Source organism: Prionailurus bengalensis, chromosome C1 (genome assembly GCF_016509475.1).
Source record: "Prionailurus bengalensis isolate Pbe53 chromosome C1, Fcat_Pben_1.1_paternal_pri, whole genome shotgun sequence".
Lineage (NCBI taxonomy): Eukaryota > Metazoa > Chordata > Mammalia > Carnivora > Felidae > Prionailurus > Prionailurus bengalensis.
In genome coordinates, this window is record NC_057345.1 from 38,140,860 (window position 1) to 38,161,375 (window position 20,516).

At 52.3% G+C, this 20,516-nt stretch overlaps 1 protein-coding gene across 1 annotated transcript in view; it reads right to left on the reverse strand.

Annotated features, from left to right (window-relative positions):
* The window catches only part of TRABD2B (TraB domain containing 2B), a 217,925-nt gene extending 197,883 nt beyond the window's left edge, over positions 1-20,042 (reverse strand). The window contains exons 1-2 of the mRNA XM_043574925.1: positions 19,375-20,042; positions 16,757-17,317 (exon numbers count right to left, since the gene is read on the reverse strand). Of these exons, the coding sequence (XP_043430860.1) occupies positions 16,757-17,317; positions 19,375-19,476 (663 nt within the window). The 5' untranslated portion in view covers positions 19,477-20,042. The remainder of the gene's footprint in view (positions 1-16,756; positions 17,318-19,374) is intronic.
* Between the last annotated feature and the right edge of the window lie 474 nt (positions 20,043-20,516).

The following is a 20,516-nucleotide window of genomic DNA, read 5'->3' on the forward strand; positions in this document are numbered from 1 at the left end:
TGAAGGGCAAAAAAACAAATAAGAAAGTAAAATATAGGGAACACCAATTGGTGACAGGTGCTATTGGAGGAAAAAGGGAAGGACAGGGAGTTCAAGGGAATGATTTGAAATTTTGAATAGGGTGGTCACAGGGAGACGTCATTCAAGCAAAGGCCTGAGGGAGGTAGGGGCAGGCATTTTTTTTTTCTTTTATGATCACTGATCTACGCCTAGTACCTAGAGCAGGTACCTGGCATGCAGCGGGCATGGGAGAATGAGTATGTTGTGAAGGTTAATTCATTTTTTAATTAAAGTTGTCTTTTTTATTTTGAGATACTATAGATTCACATGCAGTTGTAAGAAAGAATACCCCTCGCCCAAGTTCCCCCAATGGTGCCGTGTTACACATGACCATAGTACAACAGTACAGAACCTTACACTACATCTTACACATGACCATTGTATAATATCCAATCCACTGAAATTGACTCTGAGGCAATCTACTGATGTGATTCCAATTTCACCAGTATGACATGTACTTATTTGCATATATGTGTGTGGCATATTCAGCGTTATGCAATTTTAAGGATTAATCCATTTTTAATGTGCAATTAGGAGGCCACTGGAAGTGTCCAGAGTTGAAGGAAAATGGGGTGGAACATAAGAATGGCCTGAATAGAAAAGCAGAGGAAGCAGGAACCCAGCGGAGGGCCAGGTTCCAGCAGACACTGGAAAGGAGAGCAAATGAGGAAGGGGCTAATCAGGAGGTCTCTGGGAGTCTACATCAGACAGAACAGAAGTACCACTCCTGGAAAGAGGACTGGAGAGCTAGAGGGTTCTAGAGGAGGAGAGAAGGCAGATGTCCTGGCTCAGCTTGGATCTGCTATGTGGTCTTGGGCAAGTCAATTCACATCGCTGGGCTCATGTTCCTCACTGGTACGGGAGTGACAATGGCCACCTGTCCCACTTGCTCTAAGGTCAAAGAGAGATGAAAAGGTAGCCCTGTGCAAAGCAAAAGTGCTAGACCAACTGCCAAAACCAGAAAGGACTCAACCCAACGGCCCAGACTGCCTGTGGTCTCCCAACTAGAATGACTGGCTCGCCTTCCCAAAGATAAAAATGCAGAATTTAGGTCAGCACACACAGAGAATCTCTCTTTGTTTATAAGAGACCGAGGATGTGTTCCTATTAAATGCCTTTAAATCTCAGCGATGATGAGAGACCCAAGGCTGTTTACCACTTTGGATATTTACTTTTCTCGTATACAAATCAGCTCGGGTGCCGTCAGAGCTGACGGCACCTCACAGGGCAGGCCTCTGACATCCTGCTCTTCCCCAGTGCTCACACATGGTTTGAATTTATTGGTTTTAGCAGCTTTCATTTATATTGTGTGAGGATCACGGAATGGCCAGCAAACAGAAGCTCTGCTCTGTGCCCTGGAAAAAACACGGACGTGTGAGGAAGGAGGGTGGGGGGGGCCGGGAAGATTCCCTCCAATCCCGGGAAAATCAGCTCCCACCCACAGGGTGGCCCAGTGGAAGCACTTAGGCCCCTGTGGGAATGAAGGGCCAGTGGGAAACCACAGCCCCACCAGGAGATGGTTGTAACATGAGGGCGAGAAGGCGCTCAGGAGTCACGGCTGCTCAGAGCCAAATGCCTGGGTGCCACAGTGGGAAATGCAGGCCACTGCCTAGATGTTTAACCTCCTGGAACCAAACATCTGGAAATCTGGGAACAATGTGGGGTGCGGTTAGGGACTTTCTGCTTTCCACCCGGATACTCAGGCGATGATGTGTAGATACAGCCAGTAATTTTACAGCTACACACAGATCCCTGAGTGCATACTTGGAGCCAGGCCCTAGGCAAACCTCATCTAATGATGAGGCTCCTGCCCTCAAAGAACTTCAGTCTCTGGAGGAGACAGACATATAAATATATAAAAGACAATAAAATTAAAAATGCCCTTTCCCAGTGAGGTCAGAGCTGGTTTAGAAAGTGGCTTTGACTTTACCGCGGCGGGGGTGCGGTTTATGGTTTACCAAGCACTCTCACACCCTCTAAGGGCTGTCTGTGAGGGGAGGGAGCTGCCTGAGCTCATGCTGCTGGACTCCCAACCCAGTGCTCTCACTATCTAAGGGCTGTGTATAGACCACAGATCCCTCCACCCCCCACTTCTGCTTGGGGAGCATTCAGGAACCACTTGCCTCACCCCACCCCAGGGGAACAGGTGGACTCCCCCAGGTCAGCCATTAAAAGGGTCACATGAAATGCAGGGACATGTTGTCCTACACTACGTACTTTAGAAATGGTGGTCAGGGTCTCAGGCTCCCCCCACAAAAGACCCTGTAATATATAGCTACCGCTGGTCTCATTCAGCTGCCAGACTACTTTCAGGATCTAGTTCTAAGAGAAAACATCTCTAAGTTCCTATTCCAGAAGCTGAGAGTCCTCCTCGGGCCCAGCAGTGAGAACATCCTGGATCTGATGAGACAAAAGAACCTCATATGGCAGCTCCTTCCTCAAGCCAAGGGACCTGAGAATTCCCAGGCAGACTTGGGTGAGACCCTCCAGTCCAATGAATGAATGAATTGCAAAGTATGGGACTGGGGGACAATGGCCCCCCAGCACACCTGGATCAAGCCCAAACTTCTCAACTGGTTTGTGAGGCCTCCATGAGGTGGCCCGTGAGCCTCTATGGCCAATTCCCTAGTCTCCCATACCTCCCGTAAACATTTTCCACATGTGAGTGAGGACAGTCCCTCAGTTGGGATCAGCGTCTCCATCACGCCCCCACCCCATACATGCTGCTCCTCCTGAACCCGGGATGCCCATTTGTCCTTCAATACTGAGCTCAGGTGACGTGTCACTAAAGCCAAGCCAGGTCTGATAAGGAGGGGGTCTGTCTATCACTACACATGGAGCATCTTCACCAGCAAAGACAGCTCCTGGACAGCAAGGATGCAGTCCTCTCCACCCTGGTAGCATCTGTAGAGCCTCCAGAGTACCCGAGCCCCTGCAAAGGCCTGCCACCATGGGGTTGGAGGCTCAGCGTCAGTGCTCAGCAATGACACACAAGTAGGTGCTGACATTCTGTCTATCTACTGTTGCACACTGAATGGGGACCCCACAGGACTGGAGGCTGGGGTGGCCCTCTCACATTTCCTGCTCCCCCATCCACACTAGGGAGCCCCACAGAGAAGTGTCCCAGACATGGGTGACGTTACAAACATACAGCTTCATCTTCTGTTGGGCCCTCAGCCTGCCCTGCCATCCCCTCACCTGCCAATGTCAGCTTCTGCTCTCAGTCCTCAGCACGGCCTCTCTCCTCCCCCTAGGTCCTGGCCAACGGACTGACCAGCTCACCCTCTCTTCCCAGAGCAGAAATCTTAAGTCCCTGCCCCCCCACCAAAATTTTATACCTCTAGTCTCAGAAAAAGACCCTCCCCCCCCCCCCCCACTATCACACTCCAGTTCCTTTTCATTAGATGCAGAGGGGTTGAGAGCACAGGCTCTGAAGACAGATTTCCTGGGTTTGAATTCTAGATTTTCCATCCACCGGCTGTGTTGCCACAGGTAAATGAATTAAGCTGTCTGTGTCTGTTTCCTCACCTGCAAAATGGGGCTGGAACACAGTACAACCTGACAGATGGTCATGGGGGATGGATGAGGCAGTGCCTGTCAAAGTCTCAGACCCATTCCTGGCATTCGGCAGTGAGGCACCTCTCTGCTCATGTCTCCTCACCCTTCCCTTCCCCACCAGCCCCACATTCATCTCTGAACCCCAGAGCCTGCACCTGAGCCTGGCACAGTGTCGTTCCCAGCAGTGCTTGTCAAACAAACAAACGAAGGAATGGATGAAAGGATGAACAGTTTCATAATAACTAAAGAGCCTAAATGTCCATCAACTGACGAATGGACAAAGAAATTGTGGTTTATATACACAATGGAATACTACGTGGCAATGAGAAAGAATGAAATATGGCCTTTTGTAGCAACGTGGATGGAACTGGAGAGTGCTATGCTAAGTGAAATAAGTCATACAGAGGAGAGATTCCATGTTTTCACTCCTATGTGGATCCTGAGAAACTTAACAGAAGACCATGGGGGAGGGGAAGAAAAAAAAATGGTTAGGGAGGGAGCCAAAACATAAGAGACTCCTAAAAACTGAAAACAAACTGAGGGTTTATGGGGGGGTGGGAGGGAGGGGTGGGTGGGTGATGGTTATTGAGGAGGGCACCTGTTGGGATGAGCACTGGGTGTTGTATGGAAACCAATATGACAATAAATTTCATAATAAAAAAAAAATCAATTCGTTAAGTACTTACAGGGTACAGGTATCCCCCACTTTTTGAAAATTCGCTTTACGCCAATTTGCTTTTACAAAAGACCTACATTAGTACCTGTTTTCGCCAACCGAAAGAAATCCGAAGAGGATTTCTTTATGAAAAGGGGCGTCAAGTGAAAATAACATGCAGTGTTTGTTTTGCAGTGAGCCATTAGAGAGGCAGCAAGCACTCAAGCCACCTTAGCTTCAAACTGTGTCTGTGAGCATAGGTGCTGTATGTCGATTTATTTCGTGCACCCATTAGCAAGATGCGTCCTAAGGTATCAGAAAAACTTGAGAGATTATATTCTGGGTTTGGGAATGCTCACAAACTTTTCCATATAAATTAATGGTAATTGCTTCTTTGCTTTACACCGTAGGCACTCTCCCTTGTTGGATGGCAGGACAAACCCATATTTCTCTCTGGGAGAAAGAAAAGAGGAAAAACACCTGCACCCTGAGTACTACTAGGAACATAGAGCACTTAGGGGCTAATAAAGTCCTTCCCAGGCTCTATCTCGTGATTCTCCCCAGGACTCTGGAGTTGCTACTAGTAACATTCACCCCATTCACAATGGAGGGAAAGGACCCTTAGGTGGGGAATCTCCCCAGGTCATGGATCTAACCAGTGCCAGAGCTGGGCTTGGAGCCTAGGTCTCCAGCCCAAACGTTTAGATCCCTCCTTCTGATGTGTCCGCACTCCAGGGAACAGTGAGAGATCACAGGGAAGCCGACCCAGGAAGAGTACAGTCAGACATTACACATCACCAGATGGTCAGCAAAGAAATGATCACGCTCTGGGTGGTCGGGTCACATGGTTTCAATCAGGTCAACCAAGCATACCCATCCCTGCTCGGTGCCTGAGAGACTGAGGGATCAAGAACCATCTTCTCTACGGAATGGGTTTCACCTCAAGACACAAACAGTGTGAAAATGAGCCAATCACAATAATTAAAATGACCACGACTTCAACTGCCCCAGCTAACATTCACCACCTCCTACTGAGTGCCAGGCGCTCAGCTAGGTGGTTTATATGCATTACCTCATTTAGTCTTCACAACATGTTGGGTGGGCGGGGAATACTGTGAACTCCATTTTTTCAGATGTGAAAACACACCCCAGTCATCTAGCCAAAGTAATGGAGTGGGAATTCCAACTCCAGTCCAGTCTCTCTGCTCGTCTATCAGATCTAAGTAGAAATCCTGGCTCCACCATTTTGCACAAAGTACTTAGCTTCAATTTCCTCAAAATTGGAGAAAATAATGGAGAAAATAATACTTGCCTTTCAGGATTGTTTTAGGAGTTTACTGTGATAAACCAGAGGCCCAGCACATAATAGGCACTAAATAACAATGGCTCTCTTGGGATCTTGATTAGGAAAAGGAAGGAAAAAGTCAGTGGAGGGAGGAGTAGAAACACTTTTCTTTGCATACCCTCTGCATGTTCCCATCCTGGCACTTTCGCTTAAGGGTCTCCTTCCCCTGCATGGCTTTTTCCACTCCCATCTCCAGGGCCCTGATCCTGTTTAATCTGCATCGTCTCCATCAAAAATTCTGCACTCCTTTCTCACCCACCGTCCGGCCAAAACTCTACTGATGGAATCAGAATAATATAAAATCACCTGCAAGATAACCAGCACGCCTAAACCTGGGAGCTATGTCTCGCTGGGTCAACGAAACATCTCAGTCAAGGTCAAGCACAATGACCAAGCATCATTAGCACTGAGGTCCTGAAGTGTCTCAGTTAACCCTTCCTGTGACCAATCCACAGCTCTTCAAGCTTTCTCAGCCCCAGTAGAGTGTCTCCTGCTGGAAAATGTCTCCTAAACCAATGGATGTTTACAGCCACCCAGCTGGAGATGGAGGGGGAGGGGAGCACTGGAAGTCCAAAATCGGAGGCAGGGACAGGAAACTGAAGTAGGCCCCTAGTAGGTGTCCTCGTGGGGGAGGGGAGGAAGGGCGATAATGCAGGTAAAAGACTGGAAATTGCAAAGCCGGGCGCAAATGGTTGAATTACCACTGCCAATGACGCTCTTGTCTTGTCTCAACTTAAGGCTGAGCAGTTCAAGAAATGGAAACCCTGTGTGCTAAGGCTAAAAGGCTGAGCCAGAGAGATTTCCAAAAGGCTTTCTCTGCCGCATCTTCCTTTTCAAAAAGGGCTTTAAAATGGGACGGAGGTTTGAATTACCAACGGCCTAGCAGGCGCGTTAAGTCCCTAGGAGATAAAACTGGCCAGGAAGCTTTAAATAACCTTAATAGGGAGGAAGCAGGTAAGTCCCTTAAACAGAAGCAGCGGAAACAAAAAAGGCCTCGCCTTTTATCTTTGCCCTGCGGCTTCCCGGGCAGGGGGCGGGCGCGGCTCGCCCGGAGGTGCCGGTGCCACCCGCTGCGGTGGCCCTGCAGGCCAAGGGGCGGGCGTGGTGGCGCCCGGACCCACCCTCCTCCGCCCTTCCCGCGCGCCCGCGCTTTTAGGAAACTTGCACTTGCGCTCCCGGAATCGTCCCGAGAGGTGGCCGCGGGACCGGGCAAAGCGGGCCCGGCTGGGTCCTGGCCCCGAGGGGAGCCGGGGTGCGGCCGAGGTGGGCATACCTCAGGCAGGCTGTTTCACTCGGCCTCGTGTGACCACAGCCCACGCAGAAGGGCCATGCTGCACTGCAGACAGCCCCAGACACACAGCCAGCGCCTGCCCCGCCCCCCCCCCCCCCCCCACCGCCCCGTGTAGGCCCCGCCCGTCTCCAGAGCCTAGCACCCCAAATGCCCACCTGCTGACTTTTTACTCCTTCAGATCTAGGCTCCTCCAGGAAGCCTTCCCAGGTCTGCCCAGGACTGAGAAGTGCACAGTCTTCTGTGTTCCCCACACCGCCTTACCTGCCCTGGCCTCCCTGAACCTTCTCCCCCTACACCTCCTCCCCACTCAGAAAGCAAGCAGCCGGAGTGGGGAGGGGTGGGGACAGCATCATCATTCTTGCTCACATTTCGATCTCCAGCACATACCCCCATGTCTGGCACAAAGTCGGAACTACAAAGCATTTCTTGAAAAATTGTGTAATGATCTTAATTTAAAAATCCAATAATAAGCATGAGCTAGTGTTTACAAAGAACAGGTTTTGTGTCCGGTATGGCACTACAGTGCTTTACGCCAATCCATAAATCCTCACAGCAGCTGGATGAAGTTGACTGATGAGGAGACTGAGGCACAGAAAGGTCGTGTAACTAGTCCAAGGTTACTGACACTCTCTAGAAGTGCAGTGATCCTGGACCCTGCAGGAGCCCTGAGCTGTCCTGGGCCAATGCCTGGAAGCTTTGCAGTGGTGGGGGTTCCTGAGCCCAGTCTGTGCCATATACATAAAGACTAATTCTTGTTTCTAAAGGCAGAATCAGACTAGGATGTTCCTCTGAATGAGGGAGGTGGGGAGAAAGCTTTACACAAAAAAAGCACAGGCTCACAACTTAAGAGCAAATGAAAAGTAAATTTTAAGGCTTCCCCTTGCCCTTCCGACCCAATGGCAAGAAAAGAGTGAACCCAGAGAATAAAGGGTGTCAAGATTTCAGCACACAGGGCAGAGGGATATTTGCACTGCCTGCAGGGGAGGGAGGTGGTGGTCAGGTACTGATCTGAAAGCTGGCAGACCCCCCCTCCCCCCACCGGGAAACAACCTCGCCTAGTGAGGGGGGAACACAGACTCTATCACAGGTGCCTCCACCGCAGACACTGCACACGTTCTAAGGTCCCAGGCTGTCGCCGGGGATGGCCCAGGGCTCTGACTTGCACAGGCCTGGTCTGGTGACCTGGCTCTTTTCAAGGGTAGTCAGGCACTCAGGGCAGCACAGGTGCAACTCACCCACTGTTAGAGACTGAATGTGTCCCCCTCATCCCCAATTCATATGCTGAAGCCCTAACTCTCACAATGATGGTATTTGGAGACAGAGATTTTATGAGATAATTAGGTTTAGAAGAGGCCATGAAGGTGGGGTCCTCGTGACAGGATTAGTGCCCTTATGAAGAGACATGGAAAGCTATCTCTTTCCCACCTTTCAACTCAATTCATATCTCTCTCTCTCTCTCTCTCTCACTCACTCTCTCTTTTCACCTTTCCCACCGTAATCTCAGACTTCTAGCCTCCAGAACTGTCAGAAAGTAAATTTCTGTTGTATGAGCCGCTCTGTCTATGGTAGTTTGTTATTACAGCAGTCAGCAGACTAAGACATCCACCAATCCTTTTAAAACACAATGTTATTTTGCAATATATACAAATATTGAATCAGTACGTCGTATACCTGAACGTGACGTCAATCATACCTCAATAATAAATAAATAAATAAATAAATAAATAAATAAATAAATTAAATAAGACCCGCAATGCTGAAAGCTTTGGATTTAGGTCCATCACTGCACCCAAATTCAAACTGCTGAGTTATGATCAGGTCGCATCTGCCCATAGGGCACAGTCCAACCTGGTGACCAAGGATAAAAGTCTGGCTATACAGCAGCATCTGAAGAGTCCAGACTTTTAAAATGACTGCCCTCAGGAATCCTTACCACTTCAGAGGAGTGTGAGTTAGCCAAACAATAAAAACTGGGAAGGGCTCTCAGGTAGGGACTGGCACAAGGAAATGTATGGAGGCACGACCAAGGACTGTGCCTGCGGGAGGGAAGGAGGAAGAACTAGAACAGGTCAGCATCATTGGGGCCCAAAACCAAAGTAGCAAGTCGGGGGTAAAATTAAACACGTTGAAATGAAAATAAAGCAGGAGGCTGGTGAGTGAGCCTGCAGAGGTTTACGGGTGCTATGGGTGGTAAAGAAGAGGGAAAAAGGAGGCCTTTGTTTGCAAATAACAGATGAGAAAGAGAAGACAACAAAGTGTTCCAAGATGGAGAGAGAAATCCAACAGGGCCCATGGATGTCACAGCGTCCTAACCAAATGGGCCAGCAACAGTGCGCTCATCTGCTGCGACAGGCAGGACGTCTAAGGGCTTTCTGTGCATACAGAGGCCAAGATGTGGCCCCTTTTTAGCATCCAGAGCTGCCAATACCCCAGCCACAGAACACATCACAAAGCCCCAACTTTAAAACTGGAGCACATTCCACCTAAGTTTGTAATCAACTGTGAACATATCTGGAGCTAGATTTTGAATCGGGCTCTATTGGGAAAGAAAAGAAAAGAATGTCTCAGTCATATTTATAATATTAAGTAAAATACAGAAGCACCGAAAGAATATCATAAAATGTCATAAAAACAATTCCACTGGGGTGCCTGGGTGGCTCAGTCGGTTAAGCAACTGACTTAGGCTCAGGTCATCATCTCATGGTTCGTGGGTTGGAGCCCCGCATCAGGCTCTGTGCTGACAGCTCGGAGCCTGGAGCCTGCTTCAGATTCTGTGTCTCCCTCTCTCTGTCCCTCCTTCACTTGTGCACGTGCTCTCTCTCTCTCTCTCAAAAATAAATAAAATGTAAAAAAAAAATTAAAAAAAAAATTCCACAGAGGGAAAGAACATATGTGGCTGAGCCATCAGGGAAAGCAGGGACCAAGTCTTCCCAAGCAGATTAGGTTTAGGAGCATTCTGGGAAGACTTCCTGGAGGAGGCACAGCTTTGAGCTGAGCCTTGGAAATCTCCTAGGATTCAGAAATAGAAGAGAAAGGAAGGAAATTCCTGGAGAGGGAGGGGGCTCAGCAAAGCAACAGCGTTTCCAAGCTTGGGGCAACAGTTCTGTGTTCCAGCGGATATATTGCGCAGATTTAAAAGGATCCTGGAGGAGCTGCTCGGCGAGACGGCTTGGCAGCCGCTTAGCACAACCGAAGGCTGGGCCACCAGCTGCCTGTGGATTAAGTAGGCGGACAGAGAGCCAGCGATGGGGGATAAAAGGAGTGAAGTGGATACTACTTAGAGGCAAACTCAGGAGGGAAGAAGGGCGGCGGCCTGGCCTGCCAGCCGCCGCGCTCCTCACATTCTTCAGTTTCCTCCCGAGGAAAGCTGCATTACCAGGCGACCTCTTCCTAGCTTTGAGAGATGTGCAAATGGGAACTATTAACAAAGGCACACTCCCATTTTTATCTCCGTCACAAAGTGCTTCCCTGCTCGGGCTCTCTCCCTTTGGCCTGAGATGGGCTGGCAGGTCGTCGGAAGGAGATCAACGTGTTTGCTGATGGGGCTTTTTGGAATTCTTGAGGACTGGTCCCTTCCAACTCCAAGATTTTAAAAGTCTGTGTCTATGAGCTGAAAATTCTTCAAAGCTAAGAGGCTAGAATTTCATGATGTGAAGATTCTTCAAGTCGAAAAATGCATCTGAGCCTAATGTTCTAAGATTTCACCATTCTTAGATTCCCTGAGCCTCTGAGTCCTGGCTTATGATTCGAAGAGTGTGGAAGTGTGGAAGACTTCATGCTGTGAGCTTCTGATTCTGAGACTAGACTATTTCATGACATCGTGGTCACCTCTGGCTTTATGGCCTCCTTCTCCTTTGATGGCCGTACCTAAGCCATCCTGTGTGTCTGCTTCTGAGTTTGTTTTCCTCCCCCCATATGTTGGAAAAATATATTCAATATTAAAGTCTGAGTTAACCAGGTCAGAGAGAGGGAATAGAGACTGTGGAGCCAGCAGGGGTTCTTTGCAAACAGCTCTCGGTGCACACAAAGAATCTGAGAATACACATGCCTAGGGGTCAATGCTGGGGTTCCCCAGAGGGTCTCCCATACCATGCGACAGACATTTGCTGAACGGCTCCCAACCACAGGGCTCCTGTGGGAGACACAGAGGGCACGGCAGCCTACAGAAGCACGGGGTGGAGGCGGGGCCAGGAGAACCTTGTTTCTCAGTCTAGGATCTGGAGTTACATGGTGCAGACAAGGCCAACTTGCCCTGATCCGATATTGACTGAGGGGTTCGCACTCTCTGGAGTAAACTTCTGGGGAGAAGAAGGCTCAGCGTGGTCCAGAGGCCAAGGGAGGTGTCTGTTCCCTTCACTCTGGGGAGGGCACATAGATCTGACAGGAGGCCATGAGCAGGGACCAGTGCTATGGCTCCAGGGGCCACAGTGGGTGGTGCTGTGGCTGCCATGGAGGCCCAGGGAGGGTGGCAGGGCTTGAGAATGGCCATTTTTGGAGGATGGGAAATGAGAGCCGGGTGCTGAAAGATGGGGGCATACAACAGGAAGAGAAAGGAAAGACAGAGTCTGAGGGTGGAGAATCAGGTCACAGGAGGGACTGATGCACGAGATCCATGCCTGGGTTGCTATGGCTGCAAAATAGGACTAATAATAGCCACTCTCCCTGGCGGGGCAGCGAACCCTCTGCAGGTAAAAACTAGGCCATTCCCAGGTCTGCCCCCAGCACTGCACTGGCCCAACACAGTAGGGCATTCTGGCTGAATGAGGAAGCGAGAGAGGGAGAGGAACCCTAATGAAGGAGAGGCTCCAAGACCGGGCAGGTGTCCAGGGGCTGTGCCACGGCAGGCTGCGCTCTCTGCTCTGCAGACTGGCAGTGGGAGGCAGGAGGATCACCCACTGGAACCAACAGGCTTCCAGAGAATTAGGTATCAGCAGCAGCCTGCTGAAGACCAGACTGTCAGCCCTTCCCAGGCTCAAAATCTCAGGGTGGCCCAGGGCCTTTAAGATACGGGGGTCATAGATGAGCACCACAGAAGTCAGAACTGGGTTGACCCTGGAAATCATCCAGCTAACACTCGAGGGACAGAAGGAGCAATCGAAGCCCAGAGAAGGTAAGAACTAGTCCAAAGTCACAGGTAAGGTAGGAATGGGGTCAGGGCTAGGGTCTGCTTGTGAACTACCTACCCACTTGATGTCGACATTTTGTGTCCCTGTGGGAATACACTATTAAAGCTATATTAAAGTTCAAGGAGGAGGTTCTTCACTGTGGCTTACACAGTCTCCATTCATTCATTCATTCATTCATTCCACAGTGCTGGATGTCAGGAAACAGGGAAGGTCATATGGTGGTTTCTCCAGTTATACAGTCTCCATTCATTCATTCATTCCCCGAATATTTATTGAGCACCTAATAATATGTGCTGGCCCCTCAGGATATATATACAGGCACTGTGACTAAAAGGAGATGTTTCTTTATTTAACTGTGCTGGCTTAGCCAATGTTAGGGGCCCATCATTCCAAGGAAGCAACTGGTACCCAGAATGTCTTTGGCAACTCCCATTTTAGAATCACCTTCAGATCCAACTTACAAGTCAAATCAATTTCAGCACTTTTCAATGATCTCTATCATATTTTATTCCATTTCATTTTTTTAGCAAAAAAAGATGATCTCCTCCAACTCCAACACACGCGCGCGCACACGCACGTCACCAGATAATGTCATCTCACTATTAAGAACAAAAATGAATTCATCTCTAAGATGTCTGAAAAGCTGGGGCTTTAGCGTCAGACACACCTGAGTTGGAATCCTGGTTCCACTGGCCTAGCTGTGTAATCACAGCCACGCGACAACTTTTTTATTGTCTGTAACAGATATGACGATATGACTTGTCACATCTCTGTGAGGATTAAAGGCGAGGTCGTTGTGAGGTTTTATGCAGTGCCCTGTGTGGAGACAGAGCTCAATCAGTGATGGTTTTGTGGTTTCTAACTCCCCACTGAGGGGGCTGCGGTATTTTACAAACATTTTGGATGCCCTCAGCGGCTGTGCCCAAGTGCTCAAGCTTTACACACACTGAGTGGCTAACATTGGCATGTTTGTTAAAACGCGGCGAAGTACAGAATGGCAGGGTCCTTGCTATATTATTCCTCAGGAAGTACAGGACTTCAAGGTATTCTCAGCCAGTGACTCCACCACTCTGAGTGGGGGAGGACTGACGCCCCCTAGAGGGAGAAGGGCGTCTCCTAATCAGGTCAGCTGTTGGTGGCAGCCAGTGCCAGTCCCGGGAGGCAGCCAACAGAGCCGATTGAAATCTGCAGGTCCCAAGATTGTCACAAGATCTGGGCTCAAGGCTCAGGCATCCCCAGGCCCCTGAGGACAGGGGCCGCCACCATCTCACTCCAGCTTTGCGTTGTTCTACAAGGGATGGACAGTGGACACGGCTGATGGGAAAAGGTGCCAACAGAGCAGAGATGAGGCTTCCCATGCAACCTTCCTCTCCCCCTGTCCTGGAGCCAGCCTGAACAGTTTTCCAAGCACAGAACCTACATCGAGGTAGTCATTTTATACTCTCTCCAACCTCCCACAAGGAGTGTCTTCTCATATCCTCACAAAACCAGCTCAATTGTGAAAGGCTGGTCACTACTGCCCCATTTTATAGATGGGAACACGAAGTTATACACAAGTCACTGGCTTTAGATTCAGAGCAGGGACTGAAACCTAGAAGTCTGCTCTCAGCCACTATGTGAGCCATCTGTAACACATCAGGGCCTTTACCATCCTCTCACAAGCCCCACAGCCAAAGGAAATACCTTCTCTGTAATTATAAATTCTTCAAGAAGTAAAATTTTAAGCCCTCAGGTCCTAATGGAGAGAAAGAAACAGCAGAAAGGACTGACGGAAGAATTGCAGGACATGAAATACCTAGTCAACATGAACACTTCATTTAGGGGCAGGTAGAGTGGCTGTTCCTTATGAGCCACATGACCTTGGGCAGGTCATCCAGCCCTTCTGAATGCTCACCTGGGAGAGCACCCAACAAAATGGAAAAGCATGCCTCCTTACGGGCAGGGTGCCTGGCATGTGGAATTGATTATAACTGTCCCTTGAAATGTCAGGACTGGAAGGGGCTTGAATAATGACCTAATCCCGGCATCTCATTTCACAGACAGGAAAAACAAGGCCTGGAGAGGGGAACGGACTTGCCCAAGGCCACGCCGCAAGCCCATGTTGATGCTGGGTCCCACACTCTCTGTTTATACGGAGATCAGAGACCAGAGACTTTTTCATTGGCTCCTCCCACCCATGGAGTCTGAAAATGTACGCTTTCTTTCTTCACTTAGCAAGGAAAAATGTGGTATTTCTGCCTAGAAGAAAATACAAACATTTGAGAAATACTAAAATTAAAACTAAAATCCCAGCGCTTCACAAAAAGGCTCTCTCTTTTAAGGTTTCTTTTTCCCGCCTTCCTCTCTCATTGATCCCCCCCCCCCACCACCAAATATTTTGCAATAACAGTAATGCTGAGAGGAAAGAAAAAATAAAAATCTGATGCACTTAACAGATATTTCGGTACAATAATGCATCACAGATGTTCATATCAAACTGTGCACGCGCACATACGATTTTACTGAGAAGGCTGTTCATTTCTGACTTTGGGGTTGAGGACCCTTAACACCCCCATCCACCCAGGCTCTGGAATCCCTCCTTTCCCAGTTAGCCCACAGCTGCCCACAAGGATGGAGGAGAGATTTCATCACCTCGCTCCAAAATGATAACAGGACAAATTGGCGAGGTTGGACGTTCTGGCAGGTGGTGAAGGGTGTACAGATTAGGGAACCAAGAGGAGTCCTGTTCTCTTTTGTTCTGGACTTGCTTCCTGCAGCCCTCTTGAGGAGCTGGACCCAAGAACAATTTTAAGAGCGGGCCCAGGCTGGTGATGGGGTGCGTGCATTTTTGAAACCAGAGATTTGAGTCCGTTTGATCTTCAAACATGGGCTTTGGAGACTGTCAGCGGGCTCCTTGCTGGCCGATAAATGGCTCTCAGGAACTTTTCCTAAAACATAACTTCACACACTTTCCAGCAAATGTTTTCAACCTACCAAAAGCCGTCATTTGGTTGAGCAGCAGTGTTTCCAGACGCCGAAGAAAGATAGTTTTGTTGTTTTAAGAGAGACAGATTAAAGCCAGGGGCTGTTTAACCAGAGGGTTTGTGTGCTCGCTCCAGCTCTCCTCGGATTCCTCTGTGGTCGGGTACAAAGAGGGTGCGGACAGTGATGCTGGATGCCCCACCTCCCCGGCCTAAAAAAGATATCCAGGCCAGACGTGAGGTCTCTGAACAGAGAGGCCTCCCACAAACCTGCCTCTAAAATGAGATGGGCGGTGAGCGCTAGGGAGCCCGATACAGATAATATCAGCTCCCGAGGCTGGCAAGGGAAAAGTCACTTCAGAGGGAGAGAGCCGGTATGTTCAGAGGATTCAGCGCCCGGGCCAGAGAATGCACAGGATTTTCCCCCGTAGAGAAGGAGTCAGGCGTAGTCAGAACCCTGCGGGGCGTGACTAACTGCCCCAATATTCCTGCCACCGGGGCCCTCTGGGTAAGGACTCCACAATTATGGGAGAGCCAGCAGGGGAACCGACAAACCCGCCTTTCATTTGGCCGGCAAATCAATCTGGCTTCTTACCTCCCCGGGGACAATATTGCATTTCCCCTGGAAAAACAAAGGCCAGAAGATCTCCAAAGGGGGATCAGTTTCTGCCGCTGTTTCCCTGGTGAAGAGTCTGCAACATCTCGGGAGCAGCGAGCAGGTCTGGTCCCAGTGGTGGAGTTTCTAGCCTGGCCAATTTATGAGGCTGTCTCCTTAATGAAGGAACACATCTTGGGGGCCACACCTCACCCAGGGCATTGGCCCATGCCTTGTTTTGGGGCCTCCTTGCAGGAGCCACCGGCCCTGACTCAGATCCCGGATCTCAGGATTGACAGCCTGTTCTCAAGGCACAGATGTGAACTCATTGTTCCCAGGGTCTCAGAGTTGAGTTTGGGGCCAGTGAGTTGCAAGTGACCTCTGCCCATGGAGATGGGGCTTTTCATGACATTTTGCTGGATCAGGTCTCTGGCAGCCAGAGACTTTAAACCTCCTAAGTTCTTCCCTTCTCCCTGCCCCCATTCTTGAGGTTCAGAAATCAGAACGGTCAACCTTTAAGTGAACACATTTCTCTGAAATTATTAACCCCAAAACTATCCTTGTTGACTTCCTCCAGGCCTAGGGAGGAGGTCCGAGGGCCGCCTAGAGCAATGCAAAGGCCTGGGTAATTCAGTAGTGTTTAACCTTCAACAGCAACAAGCCAGAGTCACACAGACACCAGGTCCACTGCACCTCCCCTGCCTGCAAAGCCGCAGGAACCATGACTCTTACTCTGCACATGCACGCTGCTGCCTGGGGGGGTGGTGCCCACACAACAGCTTCAGGACAGCCTCCTGTTCTGGAGACCCCAGGGCCTCGGGAAAGCTGGATGCAAACCCGCAACTCACTCTTTTTGTTTTCCTCACTCTGATGTTCCCAGGAAAATTCTTTCTGCTCAGGCAAGCACAGCAAGTGGGGAGTGTATATCCCCAACAGGTAGCACCACTGAGAGAGAAGCAAACACCCAAACGCTCATCCCTAACTCTAGCACACACCAGTTTGCCCTCAACCCACCCCAAAAGCAGCCAGAGAGCTGCCTCGCAGCCCGAAAGAGCCTCTCCCATTGGAAGAAGGCCAGGGCTCCGGATACAGCAGGAGGAAGGCAATCGGAGAAGAGGACAAAGGGGCTGGCCGCTTCCGGGGGCCGGGAAAAGCCAAGTGCCTACCTGGGAGAAGTTGAGCCCATTAAGCGGGTGGCACTGCTCCTCTACCCGCTCCACGGCCCCGGTGCTCTTCCTCATCTTCTCGGCCTGCTGGGCCAGGTAGAGGTCCAGGACAGGCACACCTCGGGAGCGCACGTCAGTCTCCGTGAGCGAGTTCACCATGAGCATCACCCACACGGGCCTCTTGCGCTCCCAGTTGCCCGCGATGGCGTTGAACAGGTAGTCTGCGTACAGCCCCTTGCCCCGCTGTGCTGGTGTCATCCACGAGGGCATCATCAGCTTCACGTAGTCCAGGTGGCGCTTCAGACGCCAGTAGAGCTCCCGAGGCAGCACGTCCTGCAGGTTCTCCCCGTGCGGCAGCAGCTGGCAGCTGGCCAGGGCTGAGATGGTGTAGGGGTCCGTCAGGTCCAGTTCGAAGTAGACACGAGCGCTGGCCTGGAAGGCTGCCTTCGAGTTGTCCGGGATGAAGTCCCAGACGCGGGTGTAGGGGACGTGGATGGTGCCAAACAGGTAAGCGGGGGGGTCACGCCGAATAGTCCACAGGAAAGAGTTCAGCTCCCTCTGCTGCAGGGGAGGGGGGGAGGACAAGGCAGGCAGTGAGGCTAATGGCAGGGGAGTAAACCAGGGGTTGCATAGACAGAGGCAGGTGGAGGTGGGGTGGAAGGCAGAGGCCTACATGGGGCCATGGGAAAGAGCAAGGGCTGTGGAAGCTGAAAGACCCAGATTCGAAACCTGTCTCAGCGGATCATCTTAAGCACATTGTTCCACTTCCCAAGACTCGGTTTCACCATCTGTGAACTGGGGGTGAGAGCAGCTACCCCAGGGAGGATGAAAAGACACAGTATATGTGAGTAAGCCCTAAGAGCAGCACCAGGCACAGAGGAAGGAGACAATGAAGGAAGCTCTCTCGTTATGATTAGCTTTCCCCCTTGAGTGCCAAGGACTGCCACAGCACCTGAGAATATTCATGCTCAGCCAAGCCAAACCTTCACCGGTGGTGTTTCATGTGGAGGGTGGGGAAAGGGGGACCAAGAGTCCTGCTCTGGCAAGAAGGGAGGAAGTCATATAACTTTTAAACCCAACCATTAGAAGATACATGCCAAGAGCACTTTGAAAGCAGAACACCTATTAAAAATAGCACACCTATTTAAACAGCTACTTCCCATTCATTGGGGTGGATACGGTTTTCTTGTTGGAGGGCAGGTCTGGGGTGTCGGCTACTCTGCTCCACTGCAGATGAGAAAGCGCTTTACAAGCTGCAGCCTAAGTAAAGTCACAAGGCCCTGATTTGGGAGGGGAAGATACCCTAGAATTCATCCCAAGAAATGTGCTTCAGGCTCCTCCCCTAAAATGCTGTACCTGGCCTCCACCCCCCCCCCCCCCCACTCTCGGGCATCTTCTCAGACAGAAGCTCTGATCAGGAGTGTGCACAGGGGCAAAGAGGGGCATGGAGACAGGGATCCTTTCTCCAGATCTAGCTGAGGACCAGGGGTTAAGGGGCATGAGAAAGGGACTATCATTTCTCTCAGGCAGTCATTTCCCATCCAGAAAAGCCCCTGGACTGCTCACTGACCACCTGCAAACTTGAGGTCAACTCAAAACTTTTCTGCCTGCTTCTAGCACAAATGAAAAGTGTGTGATGGGGTGAGTGGGGGAATAGTACCTTTTTTTTTTTTTTTTTTTTTTTTTTTTTTAAACGAACAACCAAAAATCGTGGATCCCAGCACACTGGAGCTAGACTAGCTCTGCCCTCCCCGTTCCCACACAAGTCAGGACAGCAGAGGTGCACCTTGCCCAAGGTCAACTAACTCCCTGCTAACTGGGCAGTGAGTGAGGACCCTATACAACCTTTTCCTAGTCACTGGCCTCCAATTAAGGGTTATTTTCCATGCATTAATTTACACTTTGAGGGAGGGATGCTGAGAGAAATCAAGGGATTCTGTAGTTGGGAAGGAAAATTAGGAGGACCAGTAATTATTCACCCCCCAAGGAGATATCAGGCCAGCTTGCCCTGGCACTTCCTTTTCCTCTCCTCTGGAATCTTCCCCCTTTTTGTGAAATGGGGGCAGTTGGAGGATTGGGTGCCAGGGGCCTGGGCTGGAGAGGGAGAGAGAGGTGGGAACCAGCACCAGGGAGAAAGCTTGCTTTAGGTCAGAGTGGGAGGACAGGGGAGAGAAAAGCCTGTCTGTAAGGGGGACAGAGTGGGAATGGGAGAGCGGAAAGGTCTGATGTAAGAGCAGAGTAGGGCAAGGAATGGGAGAAAACACGGTCAGGAGTGGGCAGAGAGCAACCAGAAGGGTAAACAACGGATAAAGTAAGAAAGAAGCGAGTCAAAGGGGAACAGGGAGGAAACGTCCAAGCAGGACCGAAAGTCGAGGAGAGCCCGAGAGCGTCAGCGTGCGGAGAGGGAGCTGGAGAGGGAGCGCCCCATCTCGGCTCCCGGCACGGAGCTGGAGCCCGGGCGGCAGGAGGCAGGGAAGGGCGCCCGAGGCAGCGCCCGGCGGGCGGAGGTGGAGCGGGTGGGCTGAGCTGGGTGCGGAAGGCAGGACCCCCGAACCCTCGTCCCCACGGGCTGGAGTGGCCGGACGGCCGGGAGAGTGGCCGGGCAGGCGCTCGCTCACCGATCCGGGCGGCCGGCACTGTCCTCCGTCCGGGGGCTGCGGGCGGGCGCGGGCGGTGGCGAGGAGGGCGGCGAGCAGCGGCCCCGCCAGGGCGGCGTGCATCCTGCCGGGGCCCGCGGGGCGCGGGGACCCTCCCGGGTGGCGCCCTCTCAGCGGGGCGGAGAGCCCCCAGCTGGGCACGGAGGTTCCTCTGGGGCGCGGGGCTCCAGCGGCGGGATGCTGGGAGCCCTCTGGGGCGGGGCGGGGTGTCCCTGCCGGACCCGGGGGTCCCTCTGGGGCGGGGCTCCGTCTGCTGGAAGAGGGGGACCCTCAGGGGCGGGCCCCTCCCCAGGCGCGCAGCCCCGTTGGCTCAGCCCGGGGTTCTGAGAGCGCGCGGGTCCTGGGGCGCGCCGACGTCCCGGAGCTGCGTCGCGGTCCAGGGGCGCGCGGGGCCCGGGGCGGTACCGGGCTCCCAGGGCGCGCGGGGTCCCGAGTTACGCGGGCAGCCGGGCGCGCAAGGGTCCCAGGGGTGCGCGGCGCTCCAGGGGGCGCGCGGTGGGACAAGTGCGGCGGCGGGCGCGGCGGGGCGGGGGTCGGGTCTGGGGCGCCCGGCTGCCCCAGAGCCGGGCTCAGAGGGGCGGCGGGCGGCCGCGCGGCCGCTGCCCGGGCTCCGCCATGCTGCTCCGCGGCCGGGAGGGAGGGAGGGAGGAGGGCGGGAGAGCGGCGCGGAGCCGGGCCGGGCGGGGGGCTGGGGCCGCCGGGGCGGGGGGAGGGGAGGACCCGGCGCGGGGGGCGGGGGGCCGGGGCCGCGCCGGGCCGCGCCGGGCCGGGCCGGGCCGCAGGGAGTCGGGGCGAGCTCCGCGCCCGGGCGCGGCGAGGCGGGGTCTGATGGGCATGGCAGGCGCTCGCTCGCTCCTCTCTCGCTCCCTCGCTCGCTCCCTCACACACGCGCGGAGGGAGGCGAAGCCCGCAGCAGCCACTTCCCCACTTTCCAAACTTCCCAGCGCAACTTTTTCCTCTCCTCCCCTGCCCGTGCCTCCTCCTCCCCCATCGCTCCCCCTTCCCCTGGCCCGCTCCCCGCCGGCCCTAGCTTCGGTGCGCGGCCGCCAGGGGGCGCCCGGGCCGAGGCCCCGCTCGGCCAAACTCTGGGATCTTCTGTGGAC